The sequence below is a fragment of the Vulpes vulpes genome, chromosome 3, assembly GCF_048418805.1.
Source record: "Vulpes vulpes isolate BD-2025 chromosome 3, VulVul3, whole genome shotgun sequence".
Lineage (NCBI taxonomy): Eukaryota > Metazoa > Chordata > Mammalia > Carnivora > Canidae > Vulpes > Vulpes vulpes.
The window spans coordinates 19919475-19938733 of record NC_132782.1 but is presented as its reverse complement, the minus strand read 5'-3'; the positions used below and the strand labels follow the sequence as shown (position 1 = coordinate 19938733).

The window sequence follows — 19259 nt, the reverse complement described above, 5'->3', positions numbered from 1 at the left end:
GCTTGCTAGCTTAATCTTGTTGCCTTTCACTTGAAGTGAAGACTAGAAGTCCATCTTGCTGTTTTTCTAGGGTGTTAGTTCCTGGTCTTTTGTGAGCAACTGCTAAAATAAGAATACAACACTCCATAGGAAAATCTGAGGCCCTACTTAAAAATAAACATTTCCCTGAAAGAAACAATTTGCAGAAACTTATCTCTACCTTTACACAGAGACATTTGTCCTTTGAATTGCTGCTCCATGTATAGTCCCTATTTTACATACATATAGCTAACTGTCCTGTTTAGGTCCCTTTCCCTTTAAAGAACAGTCTGTATAAAACAGAATTTTGATGCCAGCTTTGAAATGAGAGCCTTTCCAGCTTCTAGTATTCTCATCAAAGTTTTAAACATGAAGACTGTTTTCAAGTCAGACTTATTCAAGGTAAAGTGCAATTCTTTCAACAGTCTGCAATAGGGACATCTTCCAAGTTCATACACAGACTAATAATGAGAAATCAGTCCTTAAATAATGGTAGAGGAAAGTCTACTTTCCCTTTAACATCTTGTTCCAAGGATTACTGCCTTTTCCTAATGGGAAAACTTGGTTTTCTGCCAGATTCTTGTGCATACTCAGTTTGGACACTCTGTTACTTAATATAATGGCTCCATGTTCTAGTTTCTGAGTTTTGTGGACTGCATATGTGAGTTTATCCTCCCAAACTACAACTTATTTGTTTTTTTGCTTTTGCATTGGTGTTCTGGTCTTCAGGTTTCCCCCTTTTCCCCTGTTACCTACAGATTGGCCTTTTATATTTAGAGAAGTTCTTTATGGACACTGGTCTGGCTCCTTGGTCACTGGCAGGACTTCTATTTTTGAAAGCATTCTTCAGGGGGATCCGTGGGTGGCTCAGTGGTTTAGCACCATGCCTTTGGCCCAGGGCGTGATCCTGGAGTCCTGGGATCAAGTCCTGAGTTGGTGCATGGAGCCTGCACCTCTCTCTGCTTGTGTCTCTGCCTCTCTCTCCGTGTCTCTCATGAATAAATAAAATCTTAAAAAAAAAAAATGAAAGCATCCTTCACTGGATGGTAAGGCATTTCTACAGGGTACCCAACCATCTTACATTTTAAGATGAGAGTGTATGATGACAAATGTTGACCAATACTCATTTTCTTCTTTTTCTTTATTATAGGTGCTCCAATTTTTAACTGAGCATATGGTGAAATAAAAAATTTATTTCTCAGCTAGGTATAGCTGTTGTGACTTAAGTTCTGGTGTATGGAATGTAAATAGAAGTTTCCTGTGAGTTGTTGAAAAGTTTCCTTAAAAGGAAGCTATTGCTCATCTTCTCATTCTCCTTCCTGCTGTCTGATCAGCAGATGTTATGGTTAGACCTTAAGCAGTTATTTTAAACATGAAGGAGACACATGTTGAGGATGGCAAAACAAAATAGAAGGAGCTTGGGTTACTAATGATCATGGTTTGGGACTGCCTGTGCTTGTATGTGAGAGAAAGAAACTTTTGAATCTTTTAAACCATTGTTAATTTTGAGTTTTCTGTCCCTCATAGCTGAACCCAATCCAACTGATATAAGCATAAAAAAAAAATCAAGCTGTTTCCAAATGAAAAGCATATTGAATTGGGCCCCCTGGATGGTATGTATGGTGCAGTACTGACACATGAAAAACTCTTTCCTCTTAAGAATTTTGATGCACTGCTGTGTCACCTTTTATCTGTGGCTACTTCTCCCTTCTATTAAAAAGCTTCATTTTTCTCCTTTCACCGAGATACCGTTGCTGTACTTCCATCCTTAAAACTATTAGACCTCTAGGTGTCATTTTGCTAGGAGTTACAGGAGACCACAGGATAAACCTCTTCCTGGAGCGTTACAACTTTTGGAGGGAACCTTAATTTCTGTATCGTAAAATAAGGAAATGGAAGGCAAACTTCACACACATTTTTTAAAAAGATTTTATTTACTTATGAGAGACACAGAGAGAGGGGCAGAGACATAGGCAGAGGGAGAGAGAAGTAGGCTCCCTGCAGAGAGCCCGATGCAGAACTCAATCCCAGGACCCCAGGATCAGGACCTGAGCCAAAGGCAGACACTCAACCACTGAGCCACACAGGCATCCCTAATTTTTAACTATAAAGTAAACATTAAAAAATTTTTGTATCGAAGTTAAACTGTACAAGCCTATTTCTTTAGATCTCACAGAGTAAGTTCACTCTTTTCTGCCTCTCCTTTGCCCTAGAGATACTTGGATGGAGACTTGAGAAGGACTGCTTACTTGATTAGAGCTGAGGGATTCCTGGCAACAGTGAATAAACCTCATGGCCCACCAGTTAGAAAGGTAAGAGATTTTAAGCTTTTAATGCAAAGTGGTTTTGATTTTTGCAGTTGTCTCAAATATTGCTGAATTCAACAGATGCTTCTAGGTAGTATCCTCAGGATGCTAGTGCCCTACCTTCCTGATAGTGTTTTGTTAAAAAAATAAAAATAAAAGGAAAAAAATTGTTTTTAAATTGGAGGTTCACCAATTTGGAAATGTCCTTTTGGAGCTAAAATGCATATCCACATATTATAAAAGCACGCTGAAGATTTAACATTAAATTGTTTAATTTTTAACTCAGAGCCTCCTAAACTTAACTGACTAGAGAATTCTCTATAGTGAAGGGTCCCCATATGAAAGTCCCAATTCTAGAATTTTATGAAGGATAGTAACAAGAGTTACTCCTTGAAGTATTTTCTTTTCCTTCTTTTTTTTTTTTTTTTTTTTTTTTTAAGTAAGCTCTACAACCAGTTGGGATTTGAACTCATGACCTGAAGGTCAAGAGTCACATGGTCTACCGACTGAGCCAGCCAAATGCCCCAAAGTATTTTCTATATTCCAAAAATATTTTGAACAAAAAATACTGCCCATTTTAAGGCCATATGCACTAAAATGTCAAAATTTATTGAATTTTGGATTGGATTAATTCATAAACTTAGTTCCAAGATTACTCACACTGATCAGAAATATTAATAGGAAGTTATATAGTTCTCAAATATACCTTTATGGAACATTTTCTGTGTGTCAGCCAGTGTGGTGATGTTAGAGTTACAAAATATAGTGGTTTCTGGTCTCAAGTTTGAGGATATAGCTTCTAAAAATAGAAGGAAAATATTGATGTAATAAATGTGATCTGGCATAGAAAATTTTTAAAAAACATGGTTGTCAGATATAGTAAGATATACAAGCAGATTAGTACATGCTGTTACACCTGAATCTGAAGATTCAGATAAAAAAAAACAAAACCTGTAAATATATACTTCTAATCTTGACAAAATTTAGAAAATAAATTTTGAAATTTATTTCCTAAACAAAATTGAAATTTATTTGAAATTAGAAAAATACAACATATTTGAAAAAGTAAAAATATATTCTTTTAAATTAAAAAAAATTTTTTTTCTTAATTTAAATTCTTTTTTTTTTTTTTTTTAAGATTTTATTTATTCATGAGAGGGACAGAGCGAGAGGCATAGACATAGGTAGAGGTTGAAGCAGGCTCCATGCAGGGAGCCCGACATGGGACTTGTTCTTGTTCTTGGGACTCTCTCGTTCTCACTTTGAGTCAAAGGCAGGCAGGCAGGCAGGCGCTCAACTGCTGAGCCACCCAGGCTTCCCTCTTAATTTAAATTCAATTAACATATAATGTATTGTTAGTTTCAGAAATAGAGTTCAGTGATTCTTCATATATAATACCCAGTGCTCATTACTTCAAGTGCCTTCCTTAATGCCCAGCATCTGATTACCCCATCTCCTGATTCTCCTCCCCTCCAGCAATCCTCAGATTGTTTCCTGTGATTAAGTCTCTTACGGTTTGTCTTCTCTCTGATTTTATCTTTATTTTTTCTCTCTTCCCCATGATCCTCTCTTGTTTTTTAAATTCCACAGAGTGAGATGATATAATTGTTTTTCTCTTATTTCCCTCTAGTTTTATCCATGTCCTTGCAAATGGCAAGATTTCATTTTTGTGATGGCTGAGTAGTATTCCATTGTGTGTGTGTGTGTGTGTGTGTGTGTGTGTGTGTGTGTGTGTGTGTATTGCATCTTCTTTATCCATTTATCTGTTGATGGACAGCTGGGCTCTTTCCATAGTTTGGCTATTGTGGACGTTGCTGCTATAAACATTGGGGTGCAAGTGTCCCTTTGGATCACAACATTTATATCTTTGGGGTAAATACTTAGTAGTGCAATTGCTGGGTCGTAGGGTAGTTCTGTTTCAACTGAAAAAGTAAAAATTTGTAAGCAGGAAATTCCTTGAGGAGGAAAGGATGGCAAACTTCTTGCACACTGATATTTATATGTTGAATAATTTTTGAGCTACTTGACCAACTTAAATGTTCAGATCCTGATTTGGTTAGAAATATTTTCCATAAAATGTAAATTCCAGGGGCACCTGGGTGGCTCAGTCGGCTAAGTGTCCAACTTTTGATTTCAGCTCAGGTCATGATCTCAGGGTTGTGGGATTGAGCCCCATGTCTGGCTGTGTGTGCTCAGTAAGGAGTTTACTTCTCTCTCTTCTCTTTCCTTTGCTACTATCCCCACTTGTGTGTGTGCCCCCCACCCCCAAGAGTCTATCCTACCCTGTTGCATGTACTCAATAAGTATTTATTGACTAAACTACTAAGTAAATGAATGATCTGAATTTCAGGGTAGAGAGTGGATAGAGGTGAGCAGTGTTTACTAAGATGTATAAATGGGAAGTGAGAGCATTCTAGGCTGATATAGAGCTGATTAAAAGCCTGCATGAAAAAAAAAAAAAAACCTGCATGAAACTAGACCCAGGGGATTAAGGAGTACTATAAAACCAGAGTAGAAGTCAGGGGTCAGTCCCTGCATTGGTCTGGAGTCAATGTTACGGATTTGAGGCCTTATCCTAAACATTTTTTCCATAACTAGTACTCTCCTCTCATTTTGATGGATACTGCTGATACGCAAATTATCATTCTCTTTTCTGAATTTAGCAGTAGTTTGTACTGGCTTTCTTATGTATAGTGTTGTCCTCTAGTCCATTCCCCATTTTCTATTAGATCTTGCAAAAATTCCTCTTTATCTAGTTAATCAACATAAAATCTTCCCATTTTTTACAGCAGGATTAAGCGGACTTATTTTTTTAAAGGGCTAGATAGTGAATATTTTAGACTTTATAGGGGCCACATATGGTTCCTGTTGCTTATTCTCCTCCCACTCCCGCCCATATAAAAATGTGAAAAACTTGCTTAGCTCAACATTTTGACACAGGCTTATATTTATAACCTCAGAGTAGCAGTGGGATGGGGGTGGTGAGGGTGGAATCCAAACTCCTTGTCAGGGTAATAAAGGCTGTTCAAGATTTGCTTCTCTTTCTGGACTTCTCTCTCTTCCTTTTAACCTTATATCCTATGCTTCAGCTGTCAGAAGTTCTTAGAGATCCCTCAATGTACTCTGCTTCATTGTGATTCTACATGTTTACTGTCTTCTCTGCTGAGAACATCATCCCTGACTGGCTGAGGCCTCTACCTTTGAGGCTACACTCAGGCATTACTTCCTTCAGTAGTAGCCCTCCCAGACCCTCTCTTCACATTTGACTATGTACTTGTTTTAGTTAGGGGTTGGAAAATTAATCCGATAAATTCGTGTTTAAAAAAAAAGCTCATACTCAGAATACAGAAGACTTGCATAATTCAGTCACAGAAAGCATAGGCATCACAGAAACTACTTTTCTTCTTGGCTGCATAGTTTCTCATGTCTATTTTCTGTGCCTACTCCCTTTCTGGTTTTCATTAATTTCTTCTCAGTATGAACAGGATAGTAAATATCCACCAGTCCGGAGTATGATTTGGAATCTCTGCTTCTTACCTCTGTTTAGCTGATTTTTTTTCTTTTTCAAATTTCTTGAAGAGATCATCTGATTGGCTTAACTTGGTGAGATGTCTCCCCTGGTTCACCTGAGGCAGGTATGTCAGGGTCATGGATATTATAGGATTGCCCTTCCCTGGTAATCAGGCTTTCTAAGAGGGAAATATGGGTGCTGAAGAGAGATGACTAGCTCCAATATACTCCTTAATCTTAATCCCCTATGCTCCCATTGTGCCTGTGTATATCTTTACTTATTTTTTTTTTTTAAGATTTTATTTATTTACTCATGAGAGACACAGAGAGGCAGAGACATAGGTAGAGGGAGAAGCAGGCCCTATGCCAGGAGCCCGATGTGGGACTTGATTCTGGGTCCCCAGGATCATGACCTGAGCTGAAGGCAGATGCTTAACCGCTGAGCCACCCAGGTGTCCCATATCTTTATTATTATTTGTATATCACTGAATTATACTTACTTGTCCTTACTAATCTGATTTTTGAGGGCAAGGCATAAGGTACAAAATAGGCAGTCAGGTGTTTTCCAAATACATCTTATAAAATATTTGTATTAGAAATGTTTGAGAATGTTATACGTTGTATGTAACATTTAGTGTTATCCATATTTTAGAAATCTGCTTTGAAACTTGAGTACATGCTTTAAAGGTAAGAAATTATGACATTTATAGTTATATGGCTAACTACAGGATCAGTAAAATTAACATTTTAGAATCCAGAGATTTTTTGGGGTGCCTCACTGGCTCAGTCAGAAGAGCATGCGACTTTTGATCTCTGGAGTTGTGAGTTTGAGCCCACATGAGGCGTATAGATTACCAGTTAAATACAACAACTTAAAAAATTTCTTTTTAATTAAAGAATCTAGAAAATTTTCAAATTAGTCACCAGAAATTGACTTGCTTCTTCCCTTTTTTTTTTTTTTTAAGATTTTATTTTTAAGTAATCTCTATACCCAACGTGGGGCTTGAACTCACAACCCCGAGAGAGTTATATGCTCCACCCACCAAGCCAGCCAGGTACCCCACTCCCTCCCATTTTTAAAGCTTCATTTACCCATCCTATTTTCTGTGAAGTGAACTGGTTTCTTTCTTACTTTTTTTTTTTTTTTTTTTAAGATTTCATTTATTCATGAGAGACAGAGAGGCAGAGACACAGGCAGAGGGAGAAGCAGGCTCCTTGCAGGGAATCCAACGTGGGACTTGATACAGGGTCTCCAGGATCGCGCCCTGGGCTGAAGGCGGCACTAAACTGCTGAGCCACCCAGGCTGCCCCATTCGGGGGTTTTTTTTTTCCCCCCCCCATTCGGGTTTTTGATAGAGATTGAAGAAAAGCAAATATTTTTATTAGCTGAATCATGCCATTTTAAATTCTGATATAATGAACTAAAGAATCATCTTATCTTGATTAACATTTTATATTAAAAAAAAGGAACCAATAGAATAAATAATTGACTGATATTATCTCTTAAGTTTTTATTCAGGTATGGTCATTGTTCTATCATGATTCTGTTTGCTCTTAACCTTGCAGCAGAAGTGATTTTTCTACTCTGACATCTCATAACATGGAAGTTATAAACCAGAAACAAGCAGAGAATCATTAGAGAATCCATGCTTTGTAGTATTTTCCTCATAACTACTCTTAAACACTAAATGACACTAATTATATAATGGTTATATAGTCCATTATTATAGTGCAAATTACTATAAACTCCTTTTGTAAGTTTTTCTGTTTTTAATTTTATAGTTCAGAACCTTTTAAGAGTGAGTTGCCAGCGTGATGTCCCATTACCCCAAATACTTTATTTTCTGCAATAAGACCTTTCCCTACAAAACCACAATACAGCCCTGAAAATCAAGAAATTAACATTCATATATTGCTACCATCTAATCTGCAAATCACATTTAAGTTTGCCAGTTGTTCCAATATGTCCTTTTATAGCAAAAGAGTTCAGTCTAGAATTCACATTACAGTTAGTTGTCATGTCTCATTCATCTTTTTAAATCGGAAATAGTTCTTCAATCTTCCCTTGAGTTTGATGACGAGCACTTTAGAAGATTAAAGGCCAGTTATTTTGAAGAGTTTACCTCAATTTGAGGTTGTATAATATTTTTCGTAATTAGATTTAGGTTTATGTATCTTGACAGGACTCTCATAGAAGTGATGCTGTGTCGTTCTCGTTGCATCCTATTGGGAGTACATGATATTGGTTTTCCTTCTAGTTTTGTTAACTTGCGTCCTTTGAGTAAGGTGATATTTGCCAGACTCTTATAATTAAAATACATTTTATCAGGAGATACTTTGAGAGGATATAGATATCTTATTGAATGTTGAATTCTTTTATATCAATGTGGATTAACGAAATCCTATTTTATTTGCAATATGATTCACTACTATAATTATTTCTTTTTTCTTTTCTTTTTTTTTTTTTTTTAACTATCATTTCTTTTGATTCTCAAATTGTTTCAGATCCGGCCACTTTATGGCCAGATTCTTAGCTAGGTCCTTCTTTATTTTCTTGCACAAGACACTCAAGGCCCATCCTGTACTTGCCCTTCCCTATCCCTGGAATCAGACAATTCTTGAAGGAGCCCGGGTACCTTTTGGTAGAGAATGGTATTTAGACATCAAGATCTGGGTGCCTAGTGGGTATATTACTTTGCAGGTATTGGTGTACCAGCTCCCCTTCAGTAGACACAGCTAAGGTAATATATGAACATATATACAGATATATACATGCACATACTGTCTTCACTATCTTCTCTGTCTTCATATCTCTATTTCTGTACCTTTATATCTCTGTTGAAAGTCATGAGTTCACACCAGTATCTCCAAATTTCATCTAATTACCAAGAGTCATTCTGTATAATTACCTTCACCTGTGGTATGAATTTACTTTTACCCAATACATCCTTGATATATCTACTTATTCTCTCAGTCCCTGTGTGTGTATTTAATGACTCACCTGTTGCCACCAGGCCCACTCCTCCTCCCGAACTACATGTTCTCCAGCCTGGGATTTGTTTTCCTGTGCTGGGCTAGTACCAACTCTGTTCCTCACCTCATATAGTTGCCGTATTAGACTTACCTCCAGCCACTCTCCATTCCCATGGACAGTTTTCTCACCGTGCACTTTGCACTGGTTTGCTCCCCAATACCCTAAGCTGCTTTTCAGGAAGACATATATATATTTTTTTAAGATTTCATTTAGTCATGAGAGAGAGAGGCAGAGACAGGCAGAGGGACATAGACAGAGACATAGGCAGAGGCAGGCTCCCCACGAGGAACCTGATGTGGGGCTGGATCCCAAGACCCCAGGATCATGACCTGAGCCAAAGGCAGATGCTTAACCACTGAGCCACCCAGGCGGCACCCCCTTATATATGTTTTTTATGGAGGCTTGGCCTTTGTATTAATTTAAGCTATAAGAAATGGTTTGCTAGTTAATTTCTCCCATTTTCTTCTTGTCATTGTTCCTAGAAGTCTTCTTGTTCTTTACTATTTTTTTATTGGCATCTCATGTGTGATTTTATTTGATAATAGGTCTGTTGAATAATTCTTAAAGTCCTGAAGGGTCTTTCTATACTACTTTTTAAAAGGTGGTTTATATAAAATTTCTGTATGGTTGGTAGGCATAGAATAACAAGGCTTAACAGTTGATAAACATAGTGTATGGCAAGGTATACCAGCTGGCAGACACAGTATGACATTAAAAATGTTCTCGGGATCCCTGGGTGGCGCAGCGGTTTGGCACCTGCCTTTGGCCCGGGGCGCGATCCTGGAGACCCGGGATCGAATCCCACGTCGGGCTCCCTGCATGGAGCCTGCTTCTCCCTCTGCCTGTGTCTGTGTCTCTGCCTCTCTGCCTCTCTCTGTGTGACTATCATGAATAAATAAAATCTTAAAAAAAAAAAAATGTTCTTGTCCCATTTTTTACCTTGAGTAAGTCACCTTTTGGCACCTCTTATGTAGGTTAGGTAGTTAGGACTACATCAAGAATACAGTAAGGTACATGATCAGAAATCCATGTGATAAGAAAGCCTATTTATATTCAAGAGAGAATTTTAGATTAAAATTTTATTTTTAGGGATCCCTGGGTGGCGCAGCGGTTTGGCGCCTGCCTTTGGCCCAGGGCGCAATCCTGGAGACCCAGGATCGAATCCCACATCAGGCTCCCGGTGCATGGAGCCTGCTTCTCCCTCTGCCTGTGTCTCTGCCTCTCTCTCTTTCTCTCTGTATGACTATCATAAATAAATAAAATTTAAAAAAAATTTTATTTTTATAGAATGGGCAAAGGAAGCATTTCAGAACTACAAATGACCATTATACAAACGAAAAAGTTTAATAACCTTATTAGGGTGTCAGGATTTGCAAATTTAAAATTAGGGTCTTTTTTCAGTTAAACAAAAAATGTTAATATTAATTGTTAGTATGGGTGTTGAGAAATGAGATCTTTCTGTACAATATTGGTAAAGTAGAAGTCAATACTACATATTGAAGGGCAGTTAACAGTGTAAATCAAAAGTCTTAAAAATATGCCTTCACTTTCCCATAGTAATTTTTTTGTTGTTGGTTTTCTTTTTTGTTTTTTTTTTAATTAAGCAGAAATTTGCTTAATTTGCTTGGATGAATTTCCAAATTCATCAAAAGTTATTGCAAACACAGAATATCCTTTTAAAAGTGTCCCAAATTAAATCAAAGACACATCATCAAAGTAAAAGTACTTGTGACATTAAGAATTCATTTAGGTTGGGGCACCTGGGTGGTGCGGTGGGTTAAACCTTGGACTGGTGATTTCAGCTCAGGTCATAATCAGGGTTGTGGGATCCATGCTCTGTGTGGAGTCAGCTTGAGATCCTCCCTCCCGTCCCTGGCCCCTCCCACTTGTGTGGATGCTCGCCGGAGTGCGCTCACACACGCACTCTCAAATAAAAATATTTTAAAAATTTTAAATTGTATTTTTACATTATTTTTAATCATTTACAGTGTTCTCAAGATCACATTTAAACATTTTTTTTTAAAATAGGAAATAGGGATGCCTGGGTGGCTCAGCGGTTGAGTGTCTGCCTTTGGCTCAGGGCATGATCCTGGGGTCCAAGGATTGAGTCTCACGTCGGGCTCCCTGCATGGAGCCTGCTTTTCCCTCTGCCTGTGTCTCTGCCTTTCTCTCTCTCTCTCTCTTTGACTCTCATGAATAAATAAATAAAATCTTAAAAAAAAAAAAAAGATAGGAAATAATGTAGTATATTTATTTTTTAAAGGATGACCACAACTGTAAAATAGAGGAACTTAAGACAACATGTCTGTTTCAACAAGCATTCTAAACCCGATATAACATGAATCTTCCCAAAAAAGTTTGCTAAGAAACAGCTCTCATGTTAGTGTTAAAAATAAAACAATCTTCTCATTTAGAAAAATCAAGATGAAGGAATGCCTGGGTGGTTCAGTGGTTGAGCGACTGCCTTCCTGGGGTCATGTTCCACATCCAGCTCCTTGCAAGGAGCCTGCTTCTCCCTCTGCTTATGTTTCTACTTTTCTCTCTGTGTCTCTAATAAATTGGATAAATAAAATGTTTAAAAAAAATTTTAAAAATCAAGACATCATTTGATAAAACCTATTCTTCCCCCAGTTGTAAAAATGCTTATCTTCATTTAAAAACTGTAAATTCATGAGAAAAGAAGTTTTTCTATGGTATAAAAATCTCTGGACCAAGAAATTTCAAATATTCAGTTTTTTAACAAAAATGTTTTCCTTCCCAAAATGTAAACATTTAGTAAATAAAACAAATATTATATTCCACGTATAGAAATACTGCGTTTGGTGGTAACATTTTTGTTTGTCTTATATATAAAAGCGCTTTACCAAAAGAATCAGGTCATTATTATTTAAAGCTTACTCCTTCTCTTAGTTTTCTTATCTGAGTAGAAACTCATCAATTTCTGTAGAATTTTGACTACAGGACCAGACCACAGGAAAGGTCTAAAATATCTAAAAGTCATTTGGCTGGAAAAAAGTGTTTTCTTGAGATTTGGAAGCAGTCATTCATCACTTTGCACTTAAGTGCATTCCTCAGTGGACTACTTCCCTAAAAGCCTTTAGAATAAGGCACAGGATCTAGGCTCCTGAAAGGGTTTGCTTCCAGCTGGAACACCTAGCAGCAGGACGTCCTTGTAGGCATTCTGCATGCAGTAGTGCTACAGCCCTGCAGCCACGTGGGGGCCTTGGTCCTTTCCATGCCAGCCTCCAGCTTGACCTGCTCCACCAGGCCACCACTGCAGAGCATTCATACTGGCCTCAGAAGACATGACAGAGGTGCTGACCTCCTTGACATAGTCATTTCATTTCATTTCTAGAAATTCTTCTGTGAAAATTATAGATACTGCACAAAGATTTATTATCAAGGATATATTTTTTCTTAAGATTTTATTTATTTGAGAGAGGAAGTATGCATGAGTGGAGCGTGTCGTGGGGGCAAGGTGCAGGGGGAGAGGGAGAAGCAGACTCCCCATGGGGCAGGGAGCCCAATGCAGGGCTCCATCTCAGGGTCATGACCTGAGCCAAAGGCAGACACTTAACCGACTAAGCCACCACAGCACCCCTGTTATCAAAAATATTTATTGATGATAAAAATTCACTAATAGAGAATTAGTAATAAATATGTTATAATCGTATGATAGAATAATATATAGCCATTAAAAATGGCATCTAATTTTTTTTAATTAAATATTTTATTTATTCATGAGAGAGACAGAGACACACACACACACACACACACACACACACACACGTGCAAGGGGAGCCTGACGCGGGACTCGATCCTGGGTCTCTAGGGTCAGGCCCCGGGCTGAAGGTGGCACTCAGCCGTTGTGCCACCGGGCGTCCCAGTTCTCATATTTCATGTTCTTACTATTTAATGATGTGGCAGGATTTAGAGAGTTGCATTTTAAAGAAAGTTGTGACACTGCTCTTACAGTGTGTAAAGCTGCATATCTCCATGCAGTGATAAGACTGCAATACTCTGTGAAATGTTAAACAGTAGGTGGTGGGATTTTAGATGATGTTTATTTTTTTCTTTTTGCTCTTCTGTATTTTTATGGAAGCAAACTTAAAGTTCCTTACTACGTCTTACGTAGTTCAATAGGTAGAATTTAGTTCATATTATCAGGAAATACGTGACCTCCTCCTGAATCCCGAACTTCTGCCTTAAAGGTTTTTTAGAATTATGTAAGACTGATCATTTATGTGGGATACCTAATGGTGGAAATTGCTCTATTTTTTTTTTTTTTTTAAGATTTATTTATGATAGACACACAGAGAGAGAGGCAGAGACACAGGAGGAGGGAGAAGCAGGCTCCATGCCTGGAGCCCAGTGCGGGACTCAATCCTGGGACTCCAGGATTATACCCCGGGCCAAAGGCAGGCACCACACCGCTGAGCCACCCAGGGATCCTGCTCTGGCTATTTGTAACAAACAATTCAAAGTATACCTTAAAGTTTGGGTCCTAAAATAAAATGCCTTAGGACAATGAAATAGAAAAACATTTTGGGGAGAACATATACATGTTTACATGTGGAATTGTCTTAGAAACCTGGAAAGAAGTCTGTACTGCATGTTTGATTAGCTGGTGTGAACTCCCTCACTGTCCTGGAATTTTTTTTTTTTTTTCCTGGAAATTTCTTGAAGACAGGTACCTACCTTAGTTCACTGCTACATTCCTGGCATCTGGCAGAGTGCCAAGCCCGAAGGGACACTCAGATATTTCCTAATTGAAAGAAGAAAAGAGGAAACTGATGGTAGTAGATCATGAGGGCAAGGAAGATAAAGGACTGTTAGAAGAAGAGTTAAGAGTGAAATTAGAGAACACAAAGGACTTTTAAATTTTGCCTAGAACCCTCTTGTGTATTCCTCAGGATAGTGATTCTCCTACTGGTATTGGTTTGGATGCTTGGCAGAGTGGTGTGGTATATTAACAATTCTCTGTCTATAGTCATTGACTTCTCCAACAGTTTATTGTTGAACAGAGCCTCTTTTCAACCTTGTTGTAAGCCTATGGATGCCTGGGTGGCTCAGTCACTTAAGTATTTGTATTCAGTTCAGGTCATGATCCCAGGGTCCTGGGATTAAACCCCTCATCAGGCTCCCTGTTCCTGCTTTCCTGCCCCACCCCCTGCTTGTGTGCACACGTACTCTCACTCTCTCTCTCTCTCTCTCTCGAATAAATAAAATCTTCATTTTAAAAAAGAGATAAGCCTAGATGTAGAGGCTTGAGATTCAGTTTAAGGAAGAGATAGCATTTAAGCCTCCCAAAACAAATATCATCATTTATGTCTCAAGGTGCTTCAACTGTTGTGTTTACAACTACCTCAGCTAGGTTTTAGAAAATAGTAATAAGGAATGGGAATTTTTATTGGTTAGCTAGGAAATGGGCTGATATGTAGGTAAGGAACTGCTTTTATAGGGAAAGGGGGCAGTTGTGGGGGAGTGGAAAAGATAAGAGAGAAAAGGGTACCATGGGCTAATTCCCTCAGAAGGAATTTCTAGAATGCCTTCTAGAAAACCAAACTTACCAGTTTGGTCCTTGCACTACCTGTGTATTCTCATAGTATGTTAACTCTTATTCTTACCAAAGGAATTGAAATTATATTTCTGTAGTACTCTTTCTCCTGCTAGACTGAAAGTCTCTTAAGGGTAGGGACTGTTGTTTCATCTTTGTGTCTTGGGTTATATTTGGTATTTAAATGTTTCTTAACTGAATTTAAATTTTGCTTTGATTTTTCATAGCAATATGAACTACATTTTCTTACCAGTTTTAGAAGAGTTTTTTGAGGTAAACTGATTTTGACCTGTTCAAATCATATGGCTGTTTATTCATTCTTTAATATTTAATGAATACATGCTACTGTGGAGTAGGCACTGTTTTAGGTAGTTAACCCAAAAGATAAGTTCCTTGCCCTCATTAAGCTCACATCTATAGGTAACAACAGAAGAACAGAAGTATAACCTTCATAGATTTCCTTTGGTTTATTCGAGTATTCTTTACCTTCTTTTCATAGACAGCATGGCAAAGTTAAATGTGAATGGAAGAATAGAACCCAGATAACAAGGAATAGAACCAGATACAAGTTTTTCCTGGAAACCAGGGAAAAAACCTTCTGTCTCCTATACCAGCTCACCCTTAACTCTAAGACTCAGAACTGTGGCTATTTATACGTTTCCCAGATTGTCCAGAGCAATACCACATGTATAAGCAAAATTATGAAAATTTTTTGTCTATGCATTATTATCTTATTTGAATAAACATATAGTTACTCTTCACCACAGGATGGGATTTTAGTTAATGTAAGATGAGGTATTAGGAGAATTATGTATGTATATATGTATGTTTGTATGTAATCTCTAAACCCAATGTGGAGCTAAGACTTGTAACCCCGAGAGTCACATGCTCTTTGGACAGAGCCAGCCAGGTGCCCCTAGCAGTTTTTAAAATGGGCACTAACCTGGATAGTTTCAACACGTACTTATTTTTAAGATCATATTCAGGGGCACCTGCGTGGCTCAGTTGGTTAAGCATCCAACTCAGTTTTGGCTCAGGTCCTGATCTCATGGGTCATGAAATCAAGGAATCAAGGCCCACATCAGGCCCTGCACTCACTGAGAGTCTGCTTGGATCTTGTCTCCCTCTGCCCCTTTCTCTCTCTCTCTCTCTCTCAAATACATCTTAAAAAAATAAACTAATATCAAATAAACAAGTTATAAGGGTATGGAAGAGGGAGATACTTACATAGATCAACTATATTTTGGGACAATTAGATTTTGATAAATTAGACTGAGAGCTTGATCACCTCCGACTATATTTTAAGAAGTTAAAAACTTTCCAGATCTCTGAAATGCTGGATCTCCTCTTTCTCATCAGACTTCAAAGGTCAGGATTTTTACTTTCAACCATAGTCCAAAGGACTGAATTTAATGTTTTTTCTCCTTTTATCCTCTGTGATTGAGTTGGATATATACATATCTGTGTTTAAGGCATTTATATGGGTATTCATATTGTAGGAGCAGTATTTTTACTCTTTATAAAGATTCCTTTTTTTTTTTTTTTTTTTTTTTTTAGATTTTATTTATTTATTCATGAGAGGCACACACAGAGAGAGAGAGAGAGGCAGAGACACAGGCAGAGGGAGGAGCAGGCTCCATGCAGGAAGCCCAACATGGTACTCGATCCAGGTCTCCAGGATCAGGCCTTGGGCTGAAGGCAGCGCTAACCGCTGAGCCACCAGGGCTGCCCTGTAAAGATTCTTTTTTTTTTTTTTTTTCCCCTGTAAAGATTCTTAATAGTGACAAGGTTTGGGGTTGACAGTGTTAAAAAGAGTATAATTATTCAGGTGTTTTTATTTCCTGTGTTTCAAGCAGTGTTTCAAAACTATTTTTAACAGTGTGAAACCACTTTGTTTTTTAGTATCCTTGCCATGAAACAGAGGACGTGATAAGTTGCTCAACTTATGAAATTCAAGTTACATGTGAATTCTGCCAGGTATGTATGCGGTATTTGGAATGGTTAGCCATTTTTCATATTTTAGATTATAAAAATTCTCAGTTATTTCTAGATAAATATTTCAGCATTTTTTCCATAAATTTAAAAGAAATCTCTGTATATTAGTTTAGCTGATACTCCCATTATGTCTTTTTTTTTTTTTTTTTAAGATTTTATTTACTTATTTGAAAGACAGAAAGCACAAACCAGGGGAGGGGCAGAGGCAGAGGGCGAGGGCGAGGGAGAAGCTGAGCGGGAAGCCTGACTTGCTTGATCCCAGGACCCTGAGACCAAGACCTGAGCCCAAGGGCAGCCCCGGGTGGCTCAGCGGTTTAGCGCCACCTTCAGCCCAGGGCGTGACCCTGGAGTCCCGGGATCGAGTCCTATGTCGGGCTCCCTGCATGGAGCCTGCTTCTCCCTCTGCCTGTGTCTCTGCCTCTCTTTCTCTCTGTCTCTCATGAATAAATAAGTAAAATCTTAAACAAAACAAAACAAAACAAAAAACAAGAAAAAGACCCGAGCCAAAGGCAGGCACCAACTGAGCCACCCAGGTGCCCCTATTATGTCTTCAAATGATCAAACTGAGCATCAAAACACACTTAACTATATCAAACAAACATATTTTAGGGTTTGATTTCTAGAGTTTTAAATAACTAGTCCCATGAGATGTTCTATGAAAAAGCATTTTGAATAGCCAACAGATGTGACAAAAATGCCATATGCTAGGTGCTCATCTAGTCATTTCACTTGAACATATTAAAGACGCTGAAAAGTCCGACAAAAAAAAATACTCCACATTTCCCAAATTTGTTTGATTTTATACCTTTTTTTCTATATAGCTATTGTCATCCCTGTTGAAAATGCTTTGGGAAACATTGCTTTGAAGGATTAGCAAGCCAGTGTTGAAAAAGGAACAGTGTTACCTGATTTTTAGTTGAATCAAATACAATTGTTGTATATAATTTCTAGAAAGAAAGCCAAGACAAAATTAAAACCTAAAAGTTGTTGGAAGAAATGACTGGGTGCTTTATTTTTTATTTTTATTTTTTTAAAGATTTTACTTATTTATTCATGTGAGACAGAGGAAGAGGCAGAGACACAGGCAGAGGGAGAAGCAAGCTCTCCACAGGAGCCCTATCTGGGACTCGATCCTGGACCCCAGGATTACGCCCTGAGTCAAAGGCAGACACTCAACCACCGAGCCACCCAGGCGTCCCGACTGGGGACTTTAAATCAAATATAGGAAAATAATCTTAACTCAGAAATTTCATTATAGTTATTTTGTTCAAATCAGGATCCAGAAAGGATTTACATTTGGTTAGGTTTTTTTTTTTTTTTTTTTAAGATTTTATTTATTTGAGAGAGAACACACAAGTGGTGGGGAGGGGGAAGGGAAAGAGAAAAGCAGACTCCCCGCTGAGCAGGGAGCATGACACTGGCTCAGCTGGTTCTGGGATCATGACCTGAGCCAAAGGCAGCCACTTTACTGACTGAGCTTACCCAGGTGCCTCTGGTTAGTATGTTTATTAAATCTCCTTTAATTTGTAACAGTTTCCACTTACGTCCTCTCTTCTTTTGTTCTCCATCCTATTTATTTGTTGAAGTGACCAAGTCTTTTTCCTATAGAATTTGGCTGACTGCATCCAGATAGTGTTGCTGGTTTTTCTACCCCTATATTTCCTGTAGCTGAATCTAGGGATGCCTAATTAAATTTAGGTTTGACTTCCCACTGTGTCCACACACATATACTACCCCTACCCCTGCCCAAGAAGATTTCTCATGCTTTCTCTTGCGTCATATCAGATGGCACATAATGTCTAACTGCCCCACTTTTAATGATGTTAATTTAAGATTGACCTATGAGTTCACTCTAAACCATTATAAAGTTCCCAATCGCCTTTTTTCCTAATGTTCAACCCTTAAATTCAACATTGGTGATAGTGGCCCAGATGCATTATTTCATTTGGGTATTAAAGTGGTGATTTTTTAAATTATTTCATTCTTTCTTCACTTAAACTGCTGAATAAGAATGATTTAGCCTGATAAACCAGGCTTCCTGACTTTTTTTCTCTTTTTTTTCTATAGTGTAAAATTTACGTGTTATGTGTATTTGTCTACTCATTTTAAAAAGATGGAAGGAAATATGGCTAAAATGTCAGTAAAAGTATTTTATTTCACATTGAAATGTAAAAGGTAATAACCTTAGTGAAAATCATATAATATTATATTTTAAATGATTCTTTGTTTAAAAATCTGTACTTTCAAACATTAAGCTATCTCTTAATGTTTTATTATAGGCAGTACAAGGACCTGTGGAATATGAGTGATGACAAACCCTTTCTATGCACTGCCCCTGGATGTGGACAGGTAATATATAAGTTACTTTAAATCATTTTGTAACTTCTCATTAAACCTGATGATAGTTTATGTTGTCACCAAAAAGATTCTCCTATGATTTTTTTTTATAAAATTTTGAAGTTAGAATGTAAAAAATAACCCAGAAAAATTTTGAGAAGAAATTCTTTTTCCTCAATAGCATATTTGAGTTTTTAAAGACACAATCTAATAGGGAGAAAAAAAATTCGAAGTCTTAAAACAGAAAGATGGATACCTAGACAAAATCCAGAGCTTAACAGTATCTTCATTTGACCATTATTGTTTGAAAATCATTGTGAATTACTTAATTGGAAATCAGATACACATTATCTTGTTTGAAAATTATTTTACTTACTAAATCTTATGAAATTAACTAATATTTACTTCTGACAGTATCACTAATGCAGTAATGTTCTTAATGTACCTAAGTCTAACATCTTCAGAGCAGGTATGAAAGCATTTGCAGGAAATAATCTTCCTA

General features: G+C 37.6%; 1 protein-coding gene and 1 pseudogene across 26 annotated transcripts in view; one reads left to right on the top strand and one right to left on the bottom strand.

Moving 5' to 3' along the window:
- ATF2 (activating transcription factor 2) overlaps positions 1-19259 on the top strand; it is an 84997-nt gene that overhangs the window by 12911 nt on the left and 52827 nt on the right. For 9 of the 26 annotated variants that reach the window (XM_072751995.1, XM_072751982.1, XM_025993998.2 and 6 more), the window contains 3 exons: positions 2232-2330; positions 16328-16402; positions 18700-18769. In XM_072751995.1, the coding sequence (XP_072608096.1) occupies positions 18745-18769 (25 nt within the window). In that variant the 5' untranslated portion in view covers positions 2232-2330; positions 16328-16402; positions 18700-18744. Of the gene's footprint in view, positions 1-1545; positions 1632-2231; positions 2331-16327; positions 16403-18699; positions 18770-19259 lie in introns of all 26 variants that reach the window. The other 17 variants (XM_072751987.1, XM_072751996.1, XM_072751993.1 and 14 more) reach the window with 4 other exon arrangements.
- On the bottom strand, positions 11966-12175 carry LOC112916385 (guanine nucleotide-binding protein G(I)/G(S)/G(O) subunit gamma-10 pseudogene; annotated as a pseudogene).